At 54.5% G+C, this 27,314-nt stretch overlaps 13 protein-coding genes across 13 annotated transcripts; 5 read left to right on the forward strand and 8 right to left on the reverse strand.

Moving 5' to 3' along the window:
• Positions 1 to 274: 274 nt before the first annotated feature.
• On the forward strand, positions 275 to 1,951 carry PG997_001507 (ankyrin repeat-containing domain protein; the record flags this gene model as incomplete). Its single annotated transcript, XM_066805822.1, has 1 exon — positions 275 to 1,951. The coding sequence occupies one exon, from the start codon at positions 275 to 277 to the stop codon at positions 1,949 to 1,951; it is 1,677 nt and encodes a 558-aa protein (XP_066675595.1).
• A 205-nt stretch (positions 1,952 to 2,156) lies between these two features.
• PG997_001508 (cytochrome P450) lies at positions 2,157 to 4,016 on the reverse strand (the record flags this gene model as incomplete). The annotated part of the gene is made up of 5 exons (XM_066805823.1): positions 2,157 to 2,504; positions 2,587 to 2,945; positions 3,092 to 3,271; positions 3,335 to 3,893; positions 3,945 to 4,016. 5 exons carry the CDS (start codon positions 4,014 to 4,016, stop codon positions 2,157 to 2,159), a joined length of 1,518 nt encoding a protein of 505 aa, XP_066675596.1.
• Positions 4,017 to 5,330: 1,314 nt separating this feature from the next.
• Positions 5,331 to 8,669, forward strand: PG997_001509 (uncharacterized protein; the record flags this gene model as incomplete). The annotated part of the gene is made up of 7 exons (XM_066805824.1): positions 5,331 to 5,737; positions 5,832 to 6,393; positions 6,442 to 6,542; positions 6,768 to 6,811; positions 6,874 to 7,741; positions 7,874 to 8,243; positions 8,307 to 8,669. The coding sequence occupies 7 exons, from the start codon at positions 5,331 to 5,333 to the stop codon at positions 8,667 to 8,669; spliced, it is 2,715 nt and encodes a 904-aa protein (XP_066675597.1).
• Positions 8,670 to 9,074: 405 nt separating this feature from the next.
• On the reverse strand, positions 9,075 to 10,465 carry PG997_001510 (XPA protein C-terminus-domain-containing protein; the record flags this gene model as incomplete). The annotated part of the gene is made up of 3 exons (XM_066805825.1): positions 9,075 to 9,523; positions 9,591 to 10,308; positions 10,415 to 10,465. The coding sequence occupies 3 exons, from the start codon at positions 10,463 to 10,465 to the stop codon at positions 9,075 to 9,077; spliced, it is 1,218 nt and encodes a 405-aa protein (XP_066675598.1).
• Positions 10,466 to 11,082: 617 nt separating this feature from the next.
• Positions 11,083 to 11,839, reverse strand: PG997_001511 (inorganic phosphate transport PHO88; the record flags this gene model as incomplete). Its single annotated transcript, XM_066805826.1, has 3 exons — positions 11,083 to 11,477; positions 11,560 to 11,720; positions 11,817 to 11,839. 3 exons carry the CDS (start codon positions 11,837 to 11,839, stop codon positions 11,083 to 11,085), a joined length of 579 nt encoding a protein of 192 aa, XP_066675599.1.
• Positions 11,840 to 13,187: 1,348 nt separating this feature from the next.
• On the forward strand, positions 13,188 to 14,006 carry PG997_001512 (uncharacterized protein; the record flags this gene model as incomplete). Its single annotated transcript, XM_066805827.1, has 1 exon — positions 13,188 to 14,006. One exon carries the CDS (start codon positions 13,188 to 13,190, stop codon positions 14,004 to 14,006), a length of 819 nt encoding a protein of 272 aa, XP_066675600.1.
• Positions 14,007 to 14,191: 185 nt separating this feature from the next.
• PG997_001513 (uncharacterized protein) lies at positions 14,192 to 16,837 on the reverse strand (the record flags this gene model as incomplete). Its single annotated transcript, XM_066805828.1, has 1 exon — positions 14,192 to 16,837. One exon carries the CDS (start codon positions 16,835 to 16,837, stop codon positions 14,192 to 14,194), a length of 2,646 nt encoding a protein of 881 aa, XP_066675601.1.
• A 487-nt stretch (positions 16,838 to 17,324) lies between these two features.
• Positions 17,325 to 18,179, reverse strand: PG997_001514 (uncharacterized protein; the record flags this gene model as incomplete). Its single annotated transcript, XM_066805829.1, has 2 exons — positions 17,325 to 17,546; positions 17,619 to 18,179. 2 exons carry the CDS (start codon positions 18,177 to 18,179, stop codon positions 17,325 to 17,327), a joined length of 783 nt encoding a protein of 260 aa, XP_066675602.1.
• An 8-nt stretch (positions 18,180 to 18,187) lies between these two features.
• PG997_001515 (cytochrome P450 monooxygenase-like protein) lies at positions 18,188 to 18,787 on the reverse strand (the record flags this gene model as incomplete). Its single annotated transcript, XM_066805830.1, has 1 exon — positions 18,188 to 18,787. One exon carries the CDS (start codon positions 18,785 to 18,787, stop codon positions 18,188 to 18,190), a length of 600 nt encoding a protein of 199 aa, XP_066675603.1.
• A 128-nt stretch (positions 18,788 to 18,915) lies between these two features.
• PG997_001516 (cytochrome P450- family 5- subfamily A) lies at positions 18,916 to 19,224 on the reverse strand (the record flags this gene model as incomplete). The annotated part of the gene is made up of 1 exon (XM_066805831.1): positions 18,916 to 19,224. The coding sequence occupies one exon, from the start codon at positions 19,222 to 19,224 to the stop codon at positions 18,916 to 18,918; it is 309 nt and encodes a 102-aa protein (XP_066675604.1).
• A 1,866-nt stretch (positions 19,225 to 21,090) lies between these two features.
• On the forward strand, positions 21,091 to 21,561 carry PG997_001517 (uncharacterized protein; the record flags this gene model as incomplete). The annotated part of the gene is made up of 2 exons (XM_066805832.1): positions 21,091 to 21,292; positions 21,344 to 21,561. The coding sequence occupies 2 exons, from the start codon at positions 21,091 to 21,093 to the stop codon at positions 21,559 to 21,561; spliced, it is 420 nt and encodes a 139-aa protein (XP_066675605.1).
• A 1,620-nt stretch (positions 21,562 to 23,181) lies between these two features.
• PG997_001518 (ribose-phosphate pyrophosphokinase 3) lies at positions 23,182 to 24,511 on the forward strand (the record flags this gene model as incomplete). Its single annotated transcript, XM_066805833.1, has 3 exons — positions 23,182 to 23,258; positions 23,471 to 23,935; positions 24,082 to 24,511. 3 exons carry the CDS (start codon positions 23,182 to 23,184, stop codon positions 24,509 to 24,511), a joined length of 972 nt encoding a protein of 323 aa, XP_066675606.1.
• A 1,436-nt stretch (positions 24,512 to 25,947) lies between these two features.
• Positions 25,948 to 27,100, reverse strand: PG997_001519 (40S ribosomal protein eS6; the record flags this gene model as incomplete). Its single annotated transcript, XM_066805834.1, has 4 exons — positions 25,948 to 26,043; positions 26,105 to 26,272; positions 26,425 to 26,787; positions 27,008 to 27,100. 4 exons carry the CDS (start codon positions 27,098 to 27,100, stop codon positions 25,948 to 25,950), a joined length of 720 nt encoding a protein of 239 aa, XP_066675607.1.
• Positions 27,101 to 27,314: the final 214 nt, after the last annotated feature.

Here is a 27,314-nt window from a genome sequence, read left to right on the forward strand (position 1 = left end):
CATGTACTTTTTCCTTCCGACTCCCTTACCTCGGCCTGATTCGAATAGGGTTAGATCCCCCGAGATACATACTTGGCATCGTGCCAATATCGAGTAGACTCGAGTGTGCTATTACTCATAATTGTGGAATTCATTCCCTGCTTACTAATTTTAGGCAGCCACGAGGACCTATTCAAAACCAACAACAAGACCACCGGCAAAAGGACTCTAGTTTCTGTATTTTCATGTCGACTACGGTAGGTTATTCGACTTCTCGACAACTGGGACCGTAGATATGTATTACTCCGTGGTAGAACCGTACCTTGAACATGGAGAAAAGGAAGGAGACCGAGCCTACCTGTCCGAGATCCTCCAGACCTGGAGCCCCGAAGCCGACCCCGGCCACGCCATCGGCGAGGCCCTGCACTGGGCCATTTTCAAAGGCTACAACGCCGCGGTGCAGATGATGATGGACGCCGTCGTCAGTCCGAAGGTCCAGCAGTCGTCCGACCCTGGGTTCACCCCGCTGCTGGCCGCGTCGCAGCACGGCCGGCTCGCGATGGCGCGCCTGTTCTGGCGGCTGGTGGGGCCCGAGGGGCGTTGCTGTCCCCTCCTCAGCCGACGAGGAGGAGGCCGAGGAGGCCGAGGAAGAGGCCGAGGAATTCTACGGGGAGGCATAGTAAGTCAAATAGGCAGAGGAGCAAGCAGAGCGCTTACTTGTCTCCGCGTGGCGGCCCGAAACAATCACCCGGACCTGGTGGCCTACTTCCTCGACGTCTGGGACGGCTGGACCGACGACGAAAAGCGGCAGGCGCTGAACGATGCCGCACACGCCTGGTGTGACGACGCCGTGGCCGTCTTGTTGTCCAAGGTCGCATACGAGTCCACCGACATCCAGAAAGCGGTGCAGAAGGCGGTTACCAGACGGACGGTCCTCATGGAGTCTCCAACAAGACCAGACCCTAACCCCGACGACTTCGAAAGCCAGCGGCGCTTAGTCCGTCGCCTCATCGAGGCCGGCGGCGACCCCGAGGGAGAAACCGGCTCCAACCACTGGCCTCTGCTCCATCAGGCCGCCATATCACCACGATGCGACGGCGCCTTGAAGGGCCTTCTCGAAAAGGGGGCGGATCCCAATCGCCCGGGGCCACAGGGTAAGAACGCCCTCCATTTCGCGTGCTCATCGTTCAACCCTCTTCGCCCCCAGACTACGGCTCTCGATATCCTTCTCCAGCACGGCGCGCTGTCCGAGATGGCCGACGAAGAGGGGGAGATAGCACTCCATGGCGTCGCGCAGTTCGGAAGCCTGGCGCAACTGCAGCTATGCTTATCCCACTGTCGCGGCGCCTTCCCCGACGCCCCGGAGAGCATGCTACACGTAAGCAACGCGCACGGGGGAGTCCCTCCTGCACTACGTTGCGGCCGGCGGACTGGAAGACGACATGGTCGAGTACCTACTGACTTGGGTCTGGACATCAACGCGACCAACGATAACGGCTGGACGCCCCTGATGTGCGCCCTGTCGCCTACCCGACTGAAGATGGCACGCGGGATGTACCGCACCGCCGAAACCCTCTTGAAACACGGCGCCAGGGCCGACATCGTAACCGACGAGGACTGGACCCCGCTGCACGCCCTGGGATCGTGGGGCGCGAGATGGCAGCCGTATCCGGACCCCAACTCGGAGATCGGGCGGCTGGCCCGGACGCTCCTCGCGGGCGGCGCGCCCGTCGACGTCGAGTCGAGCGTCATCCGCAGCCCTTCCTGCGGCACGCGGACGCTGTCGGACGCGTGGGGCTTCCGGATGCGCGTGTTTCTCGAAACGACGGCGAAGACGACGTTGGGGCAGGACCCGGACCCGATCGCGGATTTTACTACGCCGCTCATATGGGCTAGGAGATGCCATTCCATCGACTTGGAAAGAGCTATCGAAGAGCATTTGGTCTCGGTGAGTATAGAAAATGCTGCGTAGATGTTCTTTCATCTACCTGTCATACCAACGTCCGCGGCAGTGGGGTCACAGGCTACTGGGCTTCATCCACATCCTCACTATAGTCTCTTTATTCTAGTCTTGCACCGGTAAGTAGCAAGCAGGGGCGACCGCGACTGATAGTCACGATAGGACTCAGGTCCCTTTGCCAATTCTCATAGTAAGTAAAGCCTTTTCCATAGTTCTCTCATCGCGGTACAGGCAGAAACCGAACATACACCTCTGGCTTCTCAAAGAAGCCGTAGTGAAGTAAGTCCCTCTCCAAGTCAACTCTCTGTCCTTCGACCTTGACTATGTCAAATGACCAAAGGACCTTGGCCAAGAAGAGCTTCGCCTGCGTCCACGCTATCTCTCGGCCCATGCAGACCCGCGGGCCGAGGCTGAAAGGGTACAGGCTCTTGAGGTTATCATCAGCAAAAGCTGGGTCGTAAAGTGCATGAGAAGCAGGGAGCCATCGTTGGGGCTGGAAGCGGAGCGGCTGATGGAAGTAGTCCGGATGCCGCGCCAAAGCCCAGATGGAGGACTGTACGTGTGTCTGGGAAAGAAAGTGTTAATAAATCTCTCCATACTCAGCACGGGTTATTTCTTACACCCTTCGGTATGTATTGTCCGTCTACCATAGCCCCGGGGCTGATTCGCGGCAGGCCCGTGTTGTTGCTTGGGAGCATGCGCAGCGTCTCCTCGATACAGGCGTGGAGATACGGCAGGGACGTCATCTCGGACCCCGGTTTGATGTCCTCGTAGTTTGAAAAGGCGTCCCGGATCTCCCTGATGAAGATCTGATGGGTCTCGGGGTTCTCGAGCAGTAGCAGGAGGGCGCCGTAAAACAAGTCGCCCATGGGTCCCCAGCCAGCAAACATAACTTGCAACGCGACAGACCCCGTATGATAGAACTCCCCCTTGTCTGTAGGTACGGGGGCGCCGACTGGTAGGATGAAGTCGAAGTAGTCGGGATGCTCCGTATGACCGCGTCGGTCTATTGGGCATATGCGTTAGTATGTGCGGGTGTCTCATTACCAATTCATTGGCAGCGAGACGGACAACAAAGGAATTGGCAGAGCAAACCATGTATGATATCAAAGAGTCCTAAACGAAAAAGAAAAGGAAGCAAAGGTATCTTACCAACACGCTTCATCACAGTATTCCGCGTCGCCTTCTCCATCTGGGCAAACAGCGTAATCTTGCCAAAGGGTGCGAACAGGTATTGAAGCGGCTTGATGAGTGGGAACCGCTTAAACACTTGGAGGACGGTCGCAAAAGAGTTAAAGCTGAGCATAACATCAAGATTCACCGAATCCTTCACTATTGGCCATGGTCAGTACCCTAGGAAGAAGTGACGCCCCTGCAGGAATGGGTGGGTATTACTGTCGCGCATCTGGTACATCTTCTCGTTCAACGCCAAGTCGGCGGCCATATCCAAAGCCAACCAATTGGTCCATGTCACCAGCGGGACGCCGATTGTTTTATGATCCGAAGCGAGCTCTTTCATCCTCGTCACGAAATAGTCCATGTGCTCGTGTACGACGGGCTCTAAACTCCGCAGGAACCGGCTGCTGAAAGCCGGGGCGATCTGCCTGGCCACGCTGCGATGCCGGACGGGATCTTCCTCCCAGATAAGCCCGCCAAGGTCCTTGCCGCGGTTCTGGAAGTCAGTTTTGACGAAAACCTCCAGACCCTTGTGCTGCGGCGCGTAGATGTCCGTGAATGCCTCGGGAGTAAAGAAGGCGAGCTCGTTGGGCGCAATTCGGACGGCCCCGGGCCCGTATCGGTGCAAGACGCTCTCAATCGCCCAGGGCCACCGCCCGTAGAACCAGTGGTAGGCATACCAGAGATTGGAGACGGCTGCAAGTCGCGGCCCTGGAAAGCGGGAGAGCGGGTGAAAGTATAGCAGGTAGATGGTTCTCGTTAACGCATATGTGGTGATCTGTGAAGAAAATTAGCATTGGAATGTCGATGGAGCAGTAAAGAGACGCACGGCGCCGAAGAGTATGGTGGCAAGAGCTAAGGTACTCATGTCGGAGATGGGTATCAGAGGCTGGAAAGACATGCTAGCTGCCAGCTATGCTGGGTCCCTTCAATTGAACGGCGAGCAACAGAGTAAAATATCGAGAGTCCAGATATATCATTCATGAATGTCTAGCTAGAGAGATTTAATGCATAGAACGCAGAGCTGTCTCGAAGCTGGTTCCATGGATCCAGAGTCGACGTGGTTCAGAGATGGGCGTTGGCTGCAAGGGATTGGAGGCGAAGTCGCAACCGGAATGATTCGGTACACAAATGAACTTTCGCCAAGGTGAATGATGACCCGACGACACTCGATTCACCACGCGAGAAAAAACTTCTACCTTGCCCGTATCCAAAATCCGCATGGTGTGTGCGGTACTGGTTGTTGGTTTGGATTGCTTACCATGCTTTCGCTTGGAAGCAAGGGGTGTTGTTGCTCGGTGGAATCACTTGGGTCGTTGGGAGGGAGGGCTAGAAGACTAGCCTTAGAAGGGCACAGGCAAGCTCATCCCTGTATTGCTCCTCGAGAGCCCCCACCCCTCAACAATCCATCAGCCTCGCAACAACGTGCAAGAGATACTTGAGTATCGCGAGTTTATGTATGATTTCAGTTGACAAAAACGTTCCCAGTGGAGCTGAGATATGTTCCTGTAGCTGTAACCTTCCATCGGCTCTCCATTTTTCACAATCATATCAGGACTTGTGACCAATGATATGCTAGAAGACGGATGGTCCGCCAGCCATAAGATGCACCGTAGACGCCTAATACCACACTCGCGTGACGGAATTTCAATGGCCATTCGCGTTCAATCGATCCGGTCTAATCTCGAAGCACAGTAGGTGACAAGGGTGCATGGGGCTGGCTGGAAGCAGTCCTCCATTGGGGCTAGAATTCGATTCTTGGAGAGCCTGCATCGAAACGGCATGCTTCCCATTCGGCAGGCTGCGCACACCAGGCCTTTCGTGGAACCAGGATGGGGCAACAGTATCAGACTTGGGGGCGATTCAGTTGTGGCCCCTAAACCGACGAACCCCAAATATCCAGCCCCTGAAAGTATCAAATTATTGCCCATGATTGGGGTCCGAAGCTTCACGCATACATTTGTGTTTCCTTGGGTAATCTATTTTAAGCCCGGCGGGGGCAGCAGTCGACGTCACAGATTTGCCTCGTTGTCGGGGGGTGTTTTGCGCGTACCCTGCCAGATATTCACCCTCTTGCTTCCTTCTTCACTTTGCTTCAACGCCACGGTCCCTTGTCTCGTAGAAACGAAAGGCCCATTGTCCAAACACTACACATCGCATCTAGACTTTTCTTCATCCCAATTGTCGTACGTCACTGCTCACCCATACCATAACCATGGCTGAAGTCATCGGTATCGTCAGTGGGGCCGCGGGCTTGACTTCCCTTGCTCTCCAGGTCGCAAGCGGCACCAGCCGGCTCCGGAAAGCATACAAGCTCACCAAGCGAGTGCCGGTCGAATTTGACATTGTAGCCCGAGACCTCGACTTCATCTGCGAGGTCGCGAAGAGGCTCTACTGTACTGACGGGCAGACGAATCAGGCAGACCTTATCGTTGTGCATTGCAAGTCCTCTATCCAAGCTGTCGTGGGTGCCCTCGATGCACTGTCACAGAAGGCGACTGTCACGGCAGCCCAGAAGGGCCTGCGAACCTCCGTACAGAGATTGCAATGGGTATCTTCTTGTCAGGATGATCTCGAATCGCTTAAGAAGCTCGCACACGATGCCAAAGTAAATCTGATGCTGTAAGCACCTTGTCTCTGTCATAACACAACTACTTGCTTATTCCTTATTCTTCTTCCATTCCTGCTTCAAGTTCATGCTGACTGAAAGTAACAGCCTAGGTCAGTTGGGCATGATCCAAACGCTCGTTTCGCCTCCTCTGCAGCCATCACAGTTGGATTCAAGTAGTGATGGACCCAGTTCCAACCACCATGGCACTTCAACATCTCTCCAGACGCGTAGTAACTGGGGCCGTGGTCGCCGGGGTTGCCTCAAAAGAAGCTGTACCTGCTGCTGCCACAGAAAGGGGACTGTTCACCGTCGATTCTGGGCTTTCAAGTACACTCCCCTGTCGATGATTCTTGGCAGCTGTGACAATCCCACGTGCGATGGCAGGCAGTACACGTACTCATTCAGGGTGGCCCTCTCCCAACTTGGTTTCCCGTGGGCCGTGACTGCTGCCATAGGCATCCAGAGCGAAGCAACCGGGTATTCCATTGGGCTGAGCTTGCGGCCTCAACATATCGTTCGATACACATCCCCGGGATTTGAAATACTCTACAATGTCAGCGAACGTTTCATTACCCTTGATGAAGGGATATCACGGTTCACCGAAATGTACCGAAAGGATCCTTCCTTTATACATCACATCGATCCAAGTGGAAAAGGATATCTAGAGGTATTTATGTTTCTTTTCATTTATAGACCATTCTAATCACTTCTATAGAAACTCATTTCGGATATTTATTGTGACATGGATGCTTTTGTATCCCTCTTGCGGCTGTTTATAGCCACTTTCAAAATGACACAAGGTCTTGATAATATCAAGTAAGTACAGATGTTTCAATACACGTTTTCTTAATAAGCTCTCTGACAGTATGAGTATATCAGTTTGCTATACAGATGTATAGGTTGGAGAATCAGCAATCGAGGTTATCACCTGGTTCTGCTTGATGAGCTTGTAAACCTTGGATTCGATCCAATGTTCTTAGCAAAACCGGTCAGCCCCTATCGGTTTGGAATATACGGTTATACATTGGATTTAAATTACAGACTCAACCTCGAATTCCTTCAGAAGCTGATACTGCTGGATCCAGGTATGCACTACTGGACCACTTGTCATACCTCCCTACCACGCTCTGAAATTAACTACCCTCAGACTTCGGAAACACATCGTCAATCCAACATGACATCATCCACAGTCCAGAAAAGGCATTGATGACACTGCGTCGTAACTACGAAAACCTGGACGCTGCGTCTAATTTTCTAGGACAGACACCTCTGCATTTGGCCATCGTACGAAACGACTCGGAACTGACTCGAGCATTGCTAGATGCTGGTCGCCCTTTGAACGTCTTAGATTGTTGTGGCAACTCTCCTTTGGTTTATACAGCCGTACTAGGACATAGCGGATGCGCAAAATCCTTCCTCTCGGGAGGCGCTGACCTCGCATACACCCTCTCCTCCACGGACGGCCCAGCCTTCATCAGGTTTGCACTTTTTCACATTCAACGTGATTACATATTCGAAGTCCTAGGCCACATTCAGACCTTATTCCCAGATGATAAATGGCCAAGCCTTTGCTCGTCCATTGCAAAGCACATACTATCGTACATAGCTTTCGAGGGACCTTCTCAATTTCTGCATCGGTTTTCGTGTGATGACATCACTGCTCTGGTCACTATGATAGAGGACATCAATTTCGATCTGGTTGGAGAATTCGATCGAAGAGATTCTGAGGAGTGTCAACTACTTCACTTCATCTGGCCCCTAGAGTACACCAAGATTTTTATTGAACACGGATATACCGGTATCAATCGCAAGGACAGCAAAGGCGCGACACCTCTGATGGTTGCAGCTTACAAAGGTATCCCAACATTGGTTCAGTACTACATCGGAATGAATGCACTGGCCAACGATCAAAACCATATTGGTTCCACCGTCTTAATGAAGACTCTCGAGGGATGGGTCAGTTCCCCAGACGCGATTGGGCTCAATGGAACCCGTGACTATCCAGGTACAATCAGGTTACTTTTGCAAGCTGGTGCAGATATTTTGATGGCAGATCATTGCCGGTGTTCTTGTTCAGATGGTGGATGTACGGCCTTGCAGGTCTTTTCCTGTCGTTCCGATTTCGAAACCATCTATCCTGACGATAGGGGGCTGCCTATTGTAATGGAATGGTTGAATCTCCTCAAGGAGCTTGGGAGGGACGACGATTCAAGGATTTCCTTAGTCAAGCTTATTCGACGCTGCCGTTTCGAGGAGCTCGAACTTGACCACACATGTTGCCTGGGGCAGCAGGAGCAAGGAGGACTACTGCACAGTATTGTCCAATGGGTCGATACAGCCGAGAAACATGCACAGCTTGACGCGGAGATGAAATCCATCGAGGGACATGGGTTTGAAGAATTGAAGGACAAATTGTTTCGTCGGATCTTGAAGAGCTACGACAAGCACTTATCTAACCAGGGCCGGTTACGCTGGAAGGAGGAGTTGGACCTCTTTAAAAGGGAAGCGAGACCTGTGGTAAGTTACTCTGCAGAGCCCAGTCATGCAGCTTTGCATGCGACCAAACACTAACTTCAATAGAAGAGACCAGGACCTCCCGCTCCAGGATACACCATAGATTACCGCAACGATAGGTTCAAGTCTACTTTTGCCTCGGATTCACCACCGAAAAAGGTGCTCCGGGAGCTAGTCCGTTACATAACAGATCTAGTGAGACAGGCAACGGGTCATTCTGAGGACAGACACGAGGACTTGGAAGAGGTGGACGATCGCCGAATGTTGTGGGTTGCGGAGCTTATGGAGTTCATGGAGATCCCCATGAGTCTCTTGCAAGAAGAGTCACGCATAGGGTGGGAAGATGATCCCGGTCCAGAACAGACTATCGCTGCCAACTCACAATTCGTCGGCATATCTGGTAAACTGTTGTCGAAGCGGTCGACGTGAGGACTTACCGGACAAGGGGAAGGGGCGAGACACATACGCAGATCTAGCTTGGGCTTTCTGGAAGTATCAAATCGGCCTTCATATTTCGAAATATATAGAGAAACTGTTCTCCATCAACTCGAGACTTGCTAGGATTACTAGCTGCTTCTACAACCACTGACGGGGGAGATTGCGTCTTACTCGCACCTCTTCGAGCCTCCAGCGCGTGTACAGTACGTACAGTCACTAGTCTTTGCACCATGTCATTCGACAACATCAACAACTGCTTCACTTGCCAGCTACCTTCGCCAAGACCTTGATGAACAATCGCAGTTTATTTCCTAAGCCAGGGGTATGGGTATCATGATATCATATGCAACATCGACCAGCCTCGCCTTGCGTCGCCTCATAGCCAGCACACCCTCCCTAAAACTCCAACTCTTCAACCTCCATCCCACACGTCGTACACGTCTTAACCGTCATTCCAGCCTCATTCTCAATCGCGCGTCCCCACTCATGAACATGCTTGCCGCCCCCAATAACATCGTCGAACCGGGCCTTACCGCCACCACCCCCTGACGACGAGGCGCCGCCGCCCCCTCCGAGCTTGCCGTGCTCGCGGCGGTAGGCGTCGGTGCGCGTGCGCTTTTTGAGGTCCAGCAGCTTCGACTTGAACTTGGCCTCCTTGCGCTTCTTCTTCTCGACCTCGCGCCGCTCAAACTCCTCGTCGAGCGCCTGCGCCGAGCCCCACCGCTTGTCGCTGAAGGCGTACTCCTCCACTTGGTACCGCAGGAACAGCATCATGTCGTGCCAGTGCGACTTGTGGGGGTTCGGCCGCGACAGATGCGGGAGCAGTTCCTCGTCCCGCAGTTCGGCTATTGTTTGACTGTCGTTAGCCCACGCTCTTCGGTTCAAAAGGGGTATGTATACACGCCAACTTACGATCCGTCAACAAGTAGTCATCCTTGCACTCCGTCTTCGTGAGCAGACTGTACTTCTCCGGCTTCTCCTCCTTACACCTCCCGCAAACAGCGCACCCAAACACCTCCTCCCAAACGAAGTCGATCTCAAGGCTCCCGCACTCGCGGCACTTCTTGCGCTCCGCCTCATCCTTCAGCACGCTCAGCCCCGGCTCAAACGGCCCCGCCTTCTGCCGCCTTAACTTCTTCAGGATCTGCAACCGCTCCCACTCCGCCGCCGTCATCCCCTTGGGCCTCTCTTCGGGCTCCGGCTGCCCGGGCTTCTTGCTCCCGTTCGCCGTCGCCGAGCCGCTCATCGCCTTGTTCCACGGGTCGTCCTCGGTGCTCAGGAAGCCGCCCTTGGTGTCGGTGATCTTGTCGAAGTCGTAGTCGACGAACTTGGTGAACTTGCGCGCCGGCCGGATCGCCCCGTCGTCGTTGGCGGCGTCTTTGCCAGCTTTCGATGCGCCCGCGGCTTCGGTCGCACCGTTAATGCGGCCATCGCGGCTCGTCGCGGGCAGGTTGCGGACGGGGGCGGAGGCGGATATGGCGTCGTGGGCTCGCTTGCGGGTGTTGGGGACCTGGACGTCGTCGGCGACGAAGCCCGAGCGCGTGCGACTGAGCGGCGGCGGCGCGCCACCTTGTCGTTGCGCGGTGTCGTTCGCTTCGCGTATGGCTTTGGCTCGTAGACGGTTTTCCTCCTAATTGGGTCGGTTAGAGGATCCCACTGAAGTGCTAGGTACAGTAGAAAGATGGCGGTTGCGACTCACTATTCGCCGAGTCACTTCAGGTGTTGGGGGGCGAAACGGCTGCCTTGGAGGGGCGCGGGGCGCGGGGAGGTGTCGATGGTCGCGGCATTGCTGCTCTGTTTCGCTTGCAGGAGGTATGTGAAGTGGCTGGTAGCAAACAAGAGAAAGTATGAGCCGTTGAGGGTATTACAAATCGGTTAACGGAAAAAGAATGCGCAGGCTGTGATGCAGGGTTAAAGAATGGATTGTGATGGATAAAGAAAAAGTTTGGGATCAATGACTGCCTACAGCTTAACCCCGGTGACGTCGGACACTGAGACCCACCGAGTCCCGATCGCCACCAAGTCGCCCAAATTTTGATGGCGCTGATGCAAAGGTTTCAGTTAAGATGCTGTCGTTGCGTGGTCAGTCTATTTGCTTTCCAGTGCTTTTTGCCCAGGAGCAATGGTTTCAGTATTGGATTTCAGCATATAGCAAAGGGTTCTTTCTTGTAGCTTTACTGGTCAACTCCAGTGACGTGAACTTTTGTATTGGATGCGTGGCACATGGGCATATGTATATAGCGATAAGCTTGGGGGATAGGCGAATCGCGCCCATTCTATACTTTGTTGGCCATCTAACCAAGTAATCGATCATATTAGGTAAAGAAAACAGTGCCAACCCACGCAACCACCTCCGTCAGGCGGCCGTATACTTTTTCTTGTATTTTTCCCGAGTATGGTGCGCTTATTCCTCCTTGGCACCACCGCGACCGGCGCGCTCGGCAGCCTCGACAGCCTTCTTGTCGGACTGAGGGGTACCCTGCTGCAGGCCACCCATGAGACCGGCAGCAGCCTTGAAGGGGCGCTTGAGGTCGCCGCTGGCGGGGTGGCCGAGGACGTGGATCTTGACCAGGTTGGACTCGAGAGCGGTCTTGAGAGGGATAATGGACTGGATGATCAGGGGGTTGGTATACTTCATGTACAGATGCATGCCGGCCATCATGGCGACACCCATCATCTGTGACCGGAAGGATGTCTTAACCTGGGCCGAGTCGTAGGCGTGGATCGTGGTGGTGACGAGCTTGGGCTCCTCGGCCGAGCCCATAGGGGCAGGCTCGACGTACTTGAGGGTGGTCATATCTGTAGAGTGAAAGTCAGCAGCTGTCTTGAGGGTGTCGATTTTCGCAATCGAGGCGCGCGCGGGAGGTGGCGGCGAGCGTACCCTTGTTCTTGTTGATCTTCATCTGGACGTAGAGGTACAGGCCAGCAATGATCAGGTTGCTGACGATGTAGAGAGCGCGGCACATGTTGAGGACATTGGGGTCGTCGAAGGGGATCTTCTTCGCGATTTGCATCGTTCCGAGGATGATGACGAGGTTCTCACTACAGAATCGCAGAATATTAGCTTCATGCACTTTACGCCACCTTTGCGACTGGGTCGCCCTCGAGACACGCGACAATTAACGGGCAGGGACATACATTTGGGGGCTGAGGCCGAACATCTTTGCGGTTTGATTTCTGGACAAGGCCGGATTGGCGGAGAAGGGTATAGTATGGCGGAAGAGACGAGGTTGTTGAGCAAGCAAGAGGATACACCAGAAGTGAAGGAAGATAAGTAGATGCGCGAGTTGAAGAGTGGCCTTTTCAGATGCGATAGGGAAGGCAATGGAGAAAGATAGAAGAGGACCCTGTCCACAAAAATCTTAGAGTGCGTAGTGCTGGGCTTGGCAACTAAAAGCTGGAGATACAGTACTGGCCAGGTGGTGAGCTGTCCAATTGCGCTGAGTGGGGTACCTAAACGACAGGCCTGGAGAACCTAAGGTTAGCAAGAAGCTTACAATTCGGTATATCGGTCGCAAAGTTTTCCCGACACCTGGAGATGCGGCTCAGCCAAAGTCCCAGGCGCTACTCAGCCTAGACTCGTCCACTAATTGATACCCTGACTCAGGCCTACCTGAAGAACGCATCCTTGCAACCCGTCATCAGCTGCCTCTCTCGCTGCACAACCACCACAGCGTGCAAGTTGCCAGGCATCGCTGGCTTTACTCATATCAACAGCCTCCTTCTTGACCTCTCAGGTATATCAAATCTTGCCTGAAGTCTAACTGAGAAGAATCATACCTTGGTCGCTGAAGGCTCGGAAGGAACCTGTAAGTGGCGTATCAGGCATTTACAAGTGTATTTCACCCCTGGACAGCCAGAGTCGATACACTATCAAAGCGACGAACATAGAGCATGAGTATTCAATGGAAACATGTTGTTTGGTAACATTAAAAGGTATACCATGTGTTACATCTGTTTGGTCCCTGGAAACAAGGTCCCCATTTGCATTGCCTGGAGGCCCAGGAAGCCATTTCCTACCTTTTCACTCATCGCCCAAGCAATGTAGCAATCGGAAACATTCTTATAGTCTGAGAATGTCACTATAGTAAGTAGGTAACTATGCTCTTTGGGCATCCAAGACCACCCAGAAACCTCCACCCCCTTCAGTCTATTGAGGTATCAAGATGGCCTTCCACATCTCAGACAAGTGTTTCCTGTGGCCTTGTCCAAAGCACTTCAAAGCGGCCAGGAAGAGGTATAAGAAGGGCAAGCTGGCGCATCCGAAGCAGGAGAAGGAAAACAAGAAGAAACCACAATCAGTAAGTCTCCATATACAGCTCATCAACATGGACCCCAACCTCGGATGGATCTGCATGAACCAGCACCCGCTCATGTACGCGGCTCAGAACGAAGCCACCATGGGCTGCGACTGCGCCGATTGTCACAACACCCGCAACCAAAAAAGGACATGCCGGCAAAGCACCGCCCAAGCCTGCTGCTGGCGCTGCCCATGATGGTCACAACAACATGGGAGTCTTCCCCGTCCAACCGAACTTCGCAGGACACCCTCACGGTCACCACCAGCACCACCACCACCATATGAACAACCAGCAGCAGCACGTCGCCCCTCCCGGCTACAGCAGCGGCGTCCAGAACGTCTACATCTGGCCCTGCGGCGTCTCCCACATCAGCTTCCCCATCGTGGACTACACCCGCAGCGCCTGGACCGCGCTGGGCTACCCGGGCCCGCACTTTTACATGGCGACGCTGCCCAACACGGCCCAAGTCTCGGACCTGGTCGCGCGCCTCGCCCCGGCCGACTCGGGCAAGGTCCTGATGGCGCGCTCGCACAAGGGCGGCGGCTGCTTCGACGCGGCCGAGGCCAGCTCCGTCGCCTCGCTCCAGAAGGCGGCGCTGCAGCTCGAGGTCTGGGCCAAGGACGATGTCGACGGCGACGGCGACGACCACAAGTCGGAGCGCGTCTCGAGCACCAGCACTAACGGGACGACGCATCATCACAAGAAAGGCAAAGGCAAGCAGAAGTCGTCGCGGGTCCCTTCCCCGAGTGTGGTCGATGCTGATGACGAGGATGATCAAGCTGACGAAGCGGGCGAGACTCAGGCGGACGACTCAAGGAGCTCGACGAGTAGCGGGTACGATCCTGACGAAACCCTTTTCGACCATATCCCGTTACCGTCCCCGGCTTGGCCGCACTTTCAATACATGGGTTACGGCGGAGGACCAAACAACTACAACCCCACGATCAACAACCCAAAGCTTCGCCATGGCCCTCAAGCGCGCAAGGCTTCGAGCTCTGGTGCCACTGATGAGCGCAAGATTTCATGAGGAATGGTCTACGGAAAGGAAAGAAACAGTCATGGATGAGAGTGGCATTATGCGGATTGATTGTTGCAGATGGATGACCGGCAGATGGAATACCTTAAGATAGCAGATTACCCCTTTTCACATGTACCTAGCTATGAGCTGACCAAGTCGGCTAACCAAGCTAATGAATCAACTACGATATGATCTCATGACAAGACCTCCTCCGGCTGCCCGCTGTACAGATCCTGATACGTGAACTGCTGATCCCCGTACATGAGCATATCCGCCCATTCGTTGTGCATACTGTAACCACAGCACAGCTTCTCGCGCGTGGCCCTCTTTTCCGGAGTGTCGTCGTCGGCGCCCTTTTCAAATTTTCCTTCGTCGCTGGAGCCAGAAAGGGGCTTCTGCTGCTCCGATTGAACTGCCTCTTCTCCTTCGACTTCTTCCGCACCCTCCTCCTCCCTCTCCTCTCCTTCGCTCTTCTTGCTCCAGAACCACCCTTTTGTTGCCTTCTCCTTCTTTTCCTTTTTCTTCTCACCAATAGCAGGCTGTCTACTCTCCACAATATCCCCCCAACAAGAAGCCCCCTCACAATTCCCCATCCTCCACCTCCTAACCTTCCTCCCCTTCCCCTCCATCCCCTCCATCCCCTCCACCCCCTCCCTCCTCTTTCTTTCAAGTTCCCTCCCGCTCTCCTCCGCCCCCTTCCTCGCCTCCTCAACCCCCACCATCCCGCGTCCCCAACCCCCCAACAGCTCCTCCGCCGCCTCCCCCCACCGCAACACCCCGTACGTTAAAAACGGCCGATCCATCTCCGACACCGGCACCGGCATCCCCGAACTCCCGCCCCCGTCAACCGCTCCGGCGCATACGCCGCCCCCCGTCTCGTTCGCGACCTGCGCCGCCATCCGCTCCGCCAGGAACGCGAACCGCCGGCTCACGCTCTGCAGCCGGCGCTCCAGCCCGCCCATCCGCTCGATCAGCTTCTCTAAAGCCCGCGTCGCCGGCTCGTCGGTCCAGTCCCGCGGCAGCCGCCGCGGGGTCGCGAGCGTCGCGCCGTATGCGCTCTGCGCGATCAGGTCGCCCAGGAACGCGCGCTCGGCTTGCTCGGCGCGCCGCAGGTCCGCGAGCGCGGTCAGGGTGTCGGGTTGCGCGGGGGCAAAGAAGGTGGAGGATGCTTGGCCCCTGAGGTCGGCGGGCAGGCCCGCGGGTTCGAGGCGGGCGGAGGCGTAGAGCGCGGTGTGTGATGCGACGAGGCGGCTCATTAGATGGAGGCCCATGTAGCTTAGCATGTAGTTGGTGCGGTTCGTCACCTCTACTTCGGCGAACTTGTCCTTCTTCCAGAAGAGCATCTTCGAGGCGGACGTGGACTCCAGCCCGAACTTGGCGGCCACGTCTGCGTGGAACTTGGCGCTAATCTTGTTCGACACTTGTTCAGCCGGTTTTTCGTCGTCGTTGTCGTCGGTGTTCGGGTGAACGACGACGTGCGTCTCGACCAGCTCCCCGAACCGGCGCGCATCGTCCAGCACCCGCCCGATGATAATAACGCGGCCCGCCAGGAAGTTCTCGAAGTAGGCCTCGGCGCGCTTGCGCAGGGTGGACCGCATGTCGATGGCGCTGCGCATCCGGAGGCGGCGCATGACCGCCTTGGTATTCTCGTCCTGCGCCTCCTTTCCGTCCGCCGCGGCGTCCATCTTCTTCCAGGGATTGTCCTCTTTCTTTTCCCACGGTCTTGTCGATTCCGGCTCGGCCCTGGAGAATGTGACAGTCACCGTCATGGGCTGGGGCTGATACACAACCCGACTCCCGGTACTGTTGCTGTTGTTGTTGCCGCTGCTGTTGTCATTCTGCGCGACCACCACGCCCGAAAGCGGCGGCAATCCCGCCCACAGCGCCGACACCACATCATCCACCGCGCGCGCCTCGTCGAACCACGTCTCCATCCCGTCGGCGTCGCGCAGCACCTGCTCGTACAGCCGCCAAGGCACCCTCTCGTCCCCCAAATCGGCACTACCATCCCCGGCAAAGTACTCGGTGATATTGAACGCGACGTCCCGCCTCAGCGCGCCCAAGCGCTGGCCCTTGATGAACTGGCGGCCGAGGTTCTTGAACGCGACGCCGAACGCCCAGATGATGGGGCCGTAGGGGTCGCTCTTGTCCTCGGCGAGGAGGAACAGCAGGAGGGCCATGAAGGCCAGGAACGTGACCATGGGCTGGAAGAGGGGGCCCATCTCCGCGCAGAGGGCGTTCCAGGCCGACATCGCCCAGTTGAAGGTTTTCTTGACGATTGAGGCGGCCTGGTAGAAGATGCGGAGCGCCTCGGGTGCGGTGCTGTTGATAGTGGTGATAGTGGTGTTGGTGCCATTGATGCGACGATGGCGGTATTTGGTAGAGTCGCTTTCAATGGAGGCTGCGGGGATTGGTGAAGTGTTGTTGATGATGTTGTTGCTGCTGCTGCTATCGGCGCCTTCGGAGAACCGGACGGATTTGGGTGATATGAACGAAGTGGAATAGTGGCGCTCATTGGTCGGTGTAGGTGCGAGGTAGTCCATGTCTGCGAAGTCTTCCATATCTGTGATGTCTTCATATGAGGCCTGGTCTTCATACAAGGTCTGGTCTTCGTACGAGGTCCCGTCCGAATATAGTTGGTTCGCGGGCGACATTTGGCTGGCCCGACGCCGTAGTAAGTCGTTGCTCTGCTGAAATGGTGCGGAATAGGCCGCTCTGCTGTGGTCTACCGCATACGGTGTGTAGTCTTCTTCGTCCTCTTCCTCGTCCATTATGTAGGATTGGCGTTGGGGGCTTGCCCTCGGCTGTCCCTGACGGGTGTAGCTGTAGAATCCCGACATGGTGACTGACTTGTCATTTCCTACAGCGGGTATGGGACCGCAGCACTCAATTGAGTTTATTGTGATGGCATATATGTGACGGGCAGACTTGGTTTTCCTGGAGAGTGCGGACTAGCGGGATGTTCTCTTTGTCCCTGAACAGGGAGAGTTTCTAAACATACCTACCGAAACCAGCAGTGTTAAACCCTCCTGGCATGCGTGGCTCAACCAAGGGATCGCCAGCTGTCAAAACATAATGAAACCTAGCATACTTGAGACATAAACATGGCCTGTCCTACACTTGCGCGCTGTCTGTATCAGCTATTCCAACTCCTTTGTAGTTCACGGGATTTTAGAGGTCAACCTCAATGTGTGTCAATCCCAAATCAGAAATCCTATTTTGATTAGTAATTACATCTAATCGCTCTTCTTCAGGTCTAGACAGTTGTGTCGCATATGGGTACAAGATAGTATATCCCCCTATTTCCCAGCTCTAGATGAATCAATGTCACCTCCTGTGCCACCGCAGCACAATCTTCTCCGGCTCCGTAATATGCAGCAACGGCCCCGTCGTCCCGAACCCAGACCGATCCAGCACCCCCTTCAGCTCCCCGCGCGCCTCCTGCACCGCCGCCTCCGCCGAGCCCGTCTTCGCGACGACCTCGGGCCTCGGCACGGGCTCCACGCTCGCTTGCGAGAAGGCCGTGAACATGGCGACTGTGAATTCGACCTGAGTAGTAGCGCGCAATAATAATTAGTATCTAAAATCCTACAACTCAAAAAGGGGTCGATGGTAACTTACCTGCGAGAACTTCATCCCCAGACAGATGCGCGGACCCATCGACCAGAATGAACTCAGCGCCAGCGGCGGCGCCACCAGCTTCTCCGCCGTCTGCCCCGCGGGCTCGGGTCTGTACTCGGGCCAGCCGGGCTTATCGGTGCCGGCGGGTATGATGAAGCGCTCCGGCTTCCATTCCTCACAGTCCGGGCCCCAGAGCTCAGGGGACAGATAAGTAGCATGCAGATTCGCATGCACCAGGGTCCCCGCAGGAACCTGAATGGCCGTCTTCTCTTTCGCATCTGTTTTCGACAGCACGACCTGTAGCTGATTATCCACGGCCGTCTGCCGCGTCACCAGCAGCGCCGGGTGATAGAGCCTTAGCGTCTCGAACAGGAGGGCCTGGCACCGCTTCAGCTTGGGGAAGATGCTCTTGTAGTCCGCCCTATCGACGCCGCTCGCGAGCACCCCGTCGATCTCCTCCTGGATCCACCTCTGGTACTCGGGCCGCGTCGCCAGCATGCTGACCGTGAACGCGAGCGACGAGGCCGTCGTGTCGTGGCCCGCGAAGCTCATGACGAACATGTTGCCCATCAGGTCCTGCTTCGAGAACCCCTTTTTGCGGCCCCCGCCGTCGCGGTGGTGTCCTCTATTGCCGTGTTCGCGTCGTCGCGCGCGTTGGAGACGAGGGTCGAGAGGAAGGTGCTGGGTTTCTTCTTCTCTGATGATAAGGAAGAGGCAGCAGGCGCCTTGGCCCCTAACCCATCTGAGTCCACCTCCTCCTGCGCCCTAATCAAGTCATTGATATACAGCCCCGCCTCATCGAACGCGACCTTCTTCTCGCTAATATACCTGGGCAACAGCCCCAGCACCGCCGGCGGCAGCTGGCTCGCCACCGTCGTCAGGATCAGCTCGTGCAGGACCGAGGTGAGCGCGTCGCGGAACGAGAAGCGGCGGCCCCCGGCCTTCTGGCGCGCGCCCGTCGAGAAGTCCTGCGGCGCGCCCAGGCCGACGCCCATGAAGGCGTGCAGCGCGATGGTCCGGCTGTCGTCGCACAGCGTCGTGTGCGTGCGGTCCGCGCGCGCGAAGATCTTCTTGTCCAGCAGCTCCTGGACTTGCCGCGTCGTCTCCTCCCAGACCAGCACGCTGATGCGCTCGTTGAAGCAGGGGCCGATGATGCGCTTGTGGCGCATCCAGTCTTCGCCCTCGACCTGGAGCAACGGATGTTTAGCTTTTCACCCTCCCCCTGATACGAACAGAGGGTCAACCACTTACCGTAAGAACATTGGGGCCATACATTCCCAACGCAGCTGTTATGGGGTCAGTACTCCATTTCAGGGGTCGTATAAGGAGTGAGGGAGTACTTGCCGACATGCTCCGGCGGCTTGGTCCAAGCCTTGTACCTCGTCATGATCTCCTCATTCGCCACCGGGTCGGCACACATGAGCTGGATGGTGCCGGGGCTAATGACCCAGAAGGCCGGGCCGAAGCGGTCGTGCAGCTCGCAGCCGTCCTCCTTGGGCCAGTCCATGGTGATGACGCGGGTGAAGAGGCACAAGGGCTCGGGCAGCAGCCGGCAGAGCGGCAGGAACCAGGCCCGGGGGCGAGCCAGGACTGCGCGATGATCCATAGCGGATTGAAGGTGTAGAAGGGGCTCACGATGACGGGGATGCCCGTCCGCCGCACCTTTTTGTAGTTGGTGTACAGGCCGGTCAAGCTGTAGAGCAGCGTCGCGGCGACTAGCGCGCTGCCAAGGACGAGTAGGTTGACCATGATATGTGTATATATGTATGTGATTGTGTGACCGCGCTGGGGTCTGGTGCGGAGCTGTACGGTGATAGTGACAGAGCGAAAGCAATAATGTGGCGCTCGACGTGTCACTCAATAGTTCGATATCGATATGATCAGTATGAATAATAAACCAGTCTGTCCTTTCAGTCATTCTTGCCGGCAGATGAGAGCTCTTTTTGTTTACTGCCGGGGGGTTGTATACGGTCGGACCAATCAAATAGTATCCGGTTTGGAAAGGGGGTGGTATCGGCGTCACACCATGCGCCGGCTAGTCTATTTCCGGGGGCGGCAGTCTCGCTGTATGGATGTGAAACATGTCCTGATAAGAACTGTGGGTTGTCTATCCATGTGGAGGGTGGTTGGTAAATCGTCACCTTGGGCACCCCTTCGTCTGACGTGAGGCCGGCCCTCGGCGTGGTTGTGCCATACACTTCATGAACTTGGCGCGCCCCGGCGTTTCCGGGTCCGTGGTCAGGGTCTCGTCCATCTCACTTTCTGACCTAGTCTAGATCTAGCTCCCAGATGTGATTACGTTAGTCAGCAGCCATACGGACGGAGGCTGTTCCAGCAGCTTCAGCTTGTGAGATCAGATACCAGGAGGCCAGTGAGAAGAATCATTTCTCGTACGAAGATGACCAGATAGCTATATATCCTAGTATCTTTGCAGATGTTTCCATGGTAGTCAATATGGGCTTTTGAGTCCGTGAAACAAAATCGAAACAGGATCGTCAAGATCTAAGCTTCCCCATTTTTACATCCAATATGTGGAGATATGTGAAGTGGGATGCCCATCAATGCTACATCTACGGAATACTCCGCACTCGTATTGCTTTCGAGATTGGCTGATTGGCTCTGCTCTGGTATCCTTCCTTATCTCGAACATCTGGATGCATGGATATACATGATAGAGTTTAAATATAGTACTTGTATAGGCCACAGGTTTGCAACTTTACTATTACGGTTGAACCAAACGGTCGGTACCTTGGACACTTTACACGAGTCATGCAAGTCTCTTATTGGCTGCTTCCAGCTTTGGGTAACGAACCGTATCTGAGACATATGTATGATTGTAAGGATGTGTTACTAGAATAGTTATATGGTCCATCGTCTGTCTAAAAAAGATATATAAAAACAGTACAGTACTATACGCCGCAGTTATTTGAAAGGTGGCATGTGGCTATCTGCCACGCAATCCAGCGACCAGCTAAGCTAGGAGGGCCATTAATAACAGACCTGATTAAGCACCAAAGCAGCTCATATTTGACTGTTTCTTAGCAGATGCAAGAATGGTGACAAGAATCGAGGTTTTGGTTCAATTGCATCTTATATCCGAGCGTCCATATACACGCGTATCCCATTCGAGAATTATGCGAGCCTTGACAGCTTGGATGGCTTTGAGTTGCTTGGACTAGGTTAGTCCGGAATCTTGTCAATTCCCACTGGCCAAGCCGTAGTCGTCGGTGTTAAGCCCTATTGTTGCCCCGATCCGAATATGTGTACGTTGTAATGTTGTCATACTTGGGCAACGTTCATGCAAGGGAGTTTCCTTCCCGATGGGAGCACTGACCCGAGGCCCTCATTCATTTAGGAACTACGTAGATCCCGAGCAACATCTCCATCTGCCGACGGTTGTAGCAAACTCTCCCAACTCTCCCACCTCGCACCCCGCCTTCTCTTCTTCTCTCGCAACTCCACATCCGCAACAATGGCCTCTTCCAAGGTAGCTCACGGAAAGTGTCTCTGCGGAACGATCGAAATCGAGGCCAAGGGCGATTACAAGGCATCTGTGGCATGCAGCTGCAAGAACTGCCAGATTTGCAGTGGTTCTGTCTACACGGTGAACTGGGCCTACCCGAAGGACACCATCACGGTCACCAAAGGCGCTGACAGCCTCAAGACGTACGAAGGTGCGTATTTTCCATCCATCGTCGCAGACATGATACTAACCAACCAAAAAGACAAGGCTACCGATTCGGGCAAGTCGGTACTGCGCCGGTTCTGTGGACGTTGTGGCAGTGGCATCTATTCGGAGATTGAAGACGGCAATTGCTTCGTCAAGGCGCCCATCATGGAAGGGGGTGTCGAGCCCCAGCCTGTTGCCCATATCTTCACCAGGAACTTGCCGGAATGGGCTCAGGGCAACAAAACCGGAAACCAAGTGGAAAACGGGTCGTAGGGTTGTGGTTTTGGAAGAGAGGGGCACATGCGGCCCAGGAATGACATCACCTGGTAGATGGCAGTGAAGCGCAGAAAAGCAAATACCAAGCAATACTTGCAATGGCAATGGTTCTCGCTTTGCTCCTCGTCACGTGTTTATGCTCGACAACTCACCAATGCACATGACGATCGGCCATTGTCTGTGCCCTGAAAAGGGGACGACAGATCTGGTTCATAAGGTTGTGATGTGCTTTCTCTGAATGCGGGTTGGCCAGTTAGGAGGGATATTGGCAAGACTGGACTAACCAAGACAGCCAGCCTTCACACAGCGATTAACAGATGTGATGACAACCACATCATCCATTTATTCCTATGAGTGCCATGCGAGCATTGGTAGCATCAGTGTATATTCAAGCGAGTAGCTTTGGATGTCGACGTACCTGATCTGCAGGCAGTGAGTCCAGTACGGTGTCTTCTCAATGACACTTCTGGAGTGATGTGCTCCTTGATTCAATGTTCATCTGACTGCCGACCGACCTGAGATCTGGGGATCTGAGATTTGTGTTGCCAAGTGCTGATGGCAGCATGTTTGCATGCCGAACAGGCAAAGGCCGAGAACCTTCTTCCCCAAAGACTGAACCAGCAGTCCAACTCAATTCACCCCACCTTCCCCCACACCCAGATTTGTCTTAGCCAGGCCTAGCCCCAAGACCGAAAAAGTAAGGGTAAGTACGAACGGACCATGCCAGGGCGGAGAGGAAGAGGGGAGGAGAGAAGAGTGAGGGACACCCTGAAAGAAAGAAAAAAGCGCTGGACCATGCCGGCAAACTTTTCGTCCAGTTGTGTGTGTCTGGAGGTTCTGTCTATCGCATTCATCATGACAAGACGAACCCTCGACTTTCTTTGACAAAAGGAGCTTCCGTGACAGCTCTGAGCTGCTGGCACTTTTGATTGACAAACAACACTCACCATCTTCTCTTTTTGCTGCTTTGTCACTAAAGCATTGCTACCCTCCATCCGGCTGGAAGGAAAAAGCTGTCTTACCCTCTGGCTGCAGCGCGGACTCCCGTTCCGTCATCGCTTGTCACATCTTGTGCTGCCCCTCCAAACCGCACTAGTGCGTAGTCCCCAAAGAACCAGAAAAAAGAGGGAGAGTCAAAAGTTGCCCGTACGTACGTGTATCCAAATCTGGCTCGTGATTTTAATTGCTTGATGGTGTATACTGGCCCGAGCGAGCAAGTTCGAGACTATATACTTACATTGCTACTCTTTTTTCCAGTTCTATTGCATCGGCATTTGAAGTCGCAAACGTACGTCCTTTCTCTCAAGCCTGTGCCGCGCCCGTGGTTTGTCCAACCATCGGCGCACGAGGCTCTTTTCCCACTGGTTCCTTCCCTTCTGACCTGCTTATTACTCTAGAGGAACGAGACAAAACCCCCACGGCAGCATCTGATTGGGCCTGCGACGACTTTAGAACCGTTGCACTGCGTTGGCACATTAACCCCGAAGGGTGTGTCACAGGAAAGAAAAAAAAAGGCAAGGGAAAAAAAAGCAAGCAAAAGCTCCGACGAAAGGCGAAGCTATTTTTATTTGCCTGTAGCCGCCAGTCTCTAGGAATTCCCTTCCTCTTTCGGTCACCATGGGCGACATGGCCAACGAAATCAAGTTGCTCACGGGCAACAGCCACCCGAGCCTGGCAAAGAGTGTCGCAGACAGGTACGAAGCCATCTCCAACCCTTCATCCTTTCTCTATCTTCTGTCGGGTTGCCCCACGCGGTGCCTGTTACACATACATCATCAGAAAATGCAGGATCGCGGTGCCAAGAGTACCGAGCAATCATGGAGACGACGAAGCCGAAAAACACAGCAGGCGCGAGACCGACCGAGCAAGCAAACACAATATGCTAACAAGAGTGCCCGCATTCTAGGCTGGGCATCGAAATCGCAAAGACTATGTCCCTGAACTACTCGAACCAAGAAACCTCGGTAACGGTCGGCGAATCCGTGCGCGACGAAGATGTCTTCATCCTGCAGTCGACGGCGCCCAACAACATCAACGACGGCCTCATGGAGCTGCTCATCATGATCCACGCCTGCCGCACCGCCTCGGCCCGCCGCATCACGGCCGTCATCCCCAACTTCCCCTACGCCCGCCAGGACAAGAAGGACAAGAGCCGCGCCCCCATCAGCGCCAAGCTCATCGCCAACATGCTCCAGACCGCCGGCTGCAACCACGTCATCACCATGGACTTGCACGCCAGCCAGATCCAGGGCTTCTTCAACGTACCCGTCGATAACCTCTACGCCGAACCTAGTGTGCTGCGCTGGATCCGGGAAAACTACCCCGATCAGGATATTGTCATTGTCAGTCCCGATGCCGGTGGTGCCAAGAGGTAAGAGCTATTATCCTTTCCTGGTATATGCGCAAGTCAATATTACAAGGGGTTGGTGAAGTCTTGCGTCGAAAGAACGGGGAAGAGTTATATACTTGTGATCGCCGATACCTCTGAACTCAACTTTGCTAACCCCAGCATGACAGAGCAACCTCGATAGCCGACCGCCTCGACCGCGGCTTCGCCCTGATCCACAAGGAGCGCCCGCGCCCCAACGTCGTGGGCCGCATGGTCCTGGTCGGCGACGTGAAGGACAAGGTGGCGATCCTGGTGGATGACATGGCCGACACGTGCGGCACGCTGGCCAAGGCGGCGCAGACGGTCAAGGAGAACGGCGCGGCCGAGGTCGTGGCCATTGTGACGCACGGCATCCTCAGCGGCGACGCCGTCAACATCATCAACAACAGCTGCCTGTCCAAGGTGGTCGTCACCAACACGGTGCCCCTCGGCGACAAGCAGGAGCGCTGCAAGAAGCTCAACGTCATCGACGTCAGCCCCACCATCGCCGAGGCCATCCGCCGCACCCACAACGGCGAGAGCGTGAGCTTCCTGTTCCACCACGCCCCGGCTGTGTAGGATAGCAGACGGGACAGAGGTTCGTGGGACACGGCATAATGGGAAAACGAATGCACATGCACATAGGGAACGGAAAGGAAGGGAGTAAGTATCTGAAGAGACATGCGTTTTTGATGAGTCTCCTACAAGATGGAAGGCTTGAAGGTACTTGAATTTGGGAACGGACGGGCCCAATTCAGGGCAAAAAACGGGGATAAATTTCACAAATCCTATCACAACTACGACTAATGCACTATCACTCGGGCATTGGTGCTAGGATGGACAAAGCAGCATTATCTAGGTTGGCATATTTTGTGTTGAAAAGTGCAAAAAAGGAGTTTCTGTTATTTTGTTTCCTCGCTTCTTTCGGTTTTTGCGGGATAGACATCAGAATACTCTTTCTTAAAGAGGTTACCCAGACCCAAGGTATAACGCATACTGCATATCCCTACCAGGCTTTGTACGCTGAAATCAAATCGAGGGCAAACGTGCATAGGTATATATATATGAAATGAAGAAAAAAAATGCATCAACTCAATATGTCAAATATGTCAAACGTCGATGTATAATTGCGAAGCAAGGAGATGGCAAGTGTTTCAACTGGCATGATACTTCGAACAAATGCTGGAATATGACTGATGCAATGGATCGAAACACACAAACAGAGGTATGCATAGCAGTGTATCATGCAAACAAATGTATTTTAGTGAAAAGAAAAGAACATATGCGCCGCGAAGGCATGCAGGCTCATCAGTCTGCGGCTACTTAGAAAGAAGGACTTAATATGGTTTTGATAGCTTGAACAGAAGCAAAATGTAGCTGTGGACTCTGGTAGTTGGTGTCTCCTGTTCTCAAGGTTGCCAAGAGAATAGGCGAGAGATGGGGTGTGACCATTAAGCAACAACGATGCGGTTGCAAAACTTCGCCAGAAACATATGGGCCCTTGTTCTGACACTTCCTGTCTGGTCTCGTAAGGTATCATTTTTGGGAGTATGTAAGGTAAGCTGCTGCTTTTGAACGCAGCCTGATTCCTTTTGGAGACCTGCTAAGTCGGGATGGGATGGTGGAGGGAAGGAGATATTGAGTTGTAACAGCTTCACAAGGCAGTGGACCAGACACAGAAGAGGTTTGAAGTAACAGAGTTTGTCATCATCAAGATAACGTGGAATGCAAGTATTATTCCGGGAATCATCATATCCATTTTTATGCCGAGAATACACCTTTCGTCGTCTATCTAGCTCTCTCATCGGGGCCAGTGGTCATGTCGTGAACATCGTGAAAAGACCTCCGAAAACACTAGACCATGCCAGGCCGAATGATGAATGCCCACGATTTGCCCGAAAACGTCTCGATCCCTATCGAACGTGGCGAATGCAAGAACCGTACGCAGCCCAGGAGGGGTACTATGTAGACACCCGAAGAAAAACCCTAACGCCTATGGCACGAGGTTGCTGTTTTTACTTGCGCATGGAGCTGGCGCGGCGCTTGCGGGACTCGGCCTTCTGGGCCTTAGCCTCAGAGACACGCTTGGCCAGGATGGCGGCGTACTCGGACTGCAAGGATGGTCAGTAAGGTATTCTGCTTGGTAAGGATGGCGATCAGGGGGGAACATACAGCCTCATCCTTGACCTTCTCGGCCTGGCGGCGCTTCAGGGCGACTCGGTGGCGCTTGTGCTGCAGGCGCTGGGGAGTGACCAGGCGCTGGATCTTGGGGGCCTTGGTGTAAGGCTTCTTGCCCTCGCCCTTGGGCTGGACCTCACGTCGGATGACGTACTTGCGGACCTATATGTGTTGCCCAATTAGTCTTGCTATCCCTTCTTTGCTGGACATCCTACATCTCAACTTCTACCCGGTGGTATACATTGCAGAGGCGTTCAGCCAGCTACAGAAACAACGACCGGGCAGGCGACGACGATGTGTTGTTGGAAACTTACATCGTCATCCTTGCTGAGGGAGAAGAATCGGCGAATCTTGGTGGCGCGCTTGGGGCCGAGGCGCTTGGGGTGGACGACGTCGGTGACACCGGGGATGTCGTTGTCGCCCTGCTTGACGATGGAGAGAGCGAGGACGGACAGGTCCATGCCGACGATGCAGCCACGGACAGACTTTCGCTTGCGCTCACCGGTGCGGCGGGGGCGGTAGCAGGAGTGGCCCTCGGACAGCAGAAGTCGGACACGGGTAGGGTGCATGACACCCTGCTTCATGGGGAAACCCTGCTTGTCGTTTCCACCGGTGATGCGGAAGATGTAGCCCTTGAACTCATCGCCGAGGTTGTCGCCGGGGACTTCAGCGCCCATCTGTCAAAGCCAGCATTGTCAGTAAAATGTCGTGTGTGTTTGTGTTTGCCAAAGCGCCAGCCATGTTATTGGTGCTAGTACTGGTGTCTGATGTGTTTCTCTCGGTTCGGTAGAATGAAATAATGTGTGAAAAAATATTTCGTCCATCTCGATATCCGTCATCCAGCACCAAATAACACGGCTTCTGCTTCGTTGGGAATTATTTCGAGGTCGGACGTACGCGCTTCTCCATGAAGTCACGGAGCTTTCTCTCATCCTCAATCTCGATCAACTTCTGGCTGCCATTGGCAGGGTAGGAGATGTTCAACTTCATGTTGGCGGTCGATGTGGGCGAGTCGACTCGAAAGAAGCTGGGCTGGTCGGGGGGTTAGTACGATCGAGGGAAAGATTTCGGAGGTCGAAAAGAAAAAGATCGTGACCAGAGCAATACACACGGAAATTGACAAAGTGGGTGTGGGCAGGGTGCGGGTGCCACTGGCTTTGCAATTTTCAGCAACTCTCAGCAATTGTGTGGGAAAATTGGCCGA

Source organism: Apiospora hydei, assembly GCF_038363865.1.
Source record: "Apiospora hydei strain CBS 114990 chromosome Unknown utg000002l_segment0_segment0, whole genome shotgun sequence".
In the NCBI taxonomy this organism is placed as follows: Eukaryota; Fungi; Ascomycota; class Sordariomycetes; order Amphisphaeriales; family Apiosporaceae; genus Apiospora; species Apiospora hydei.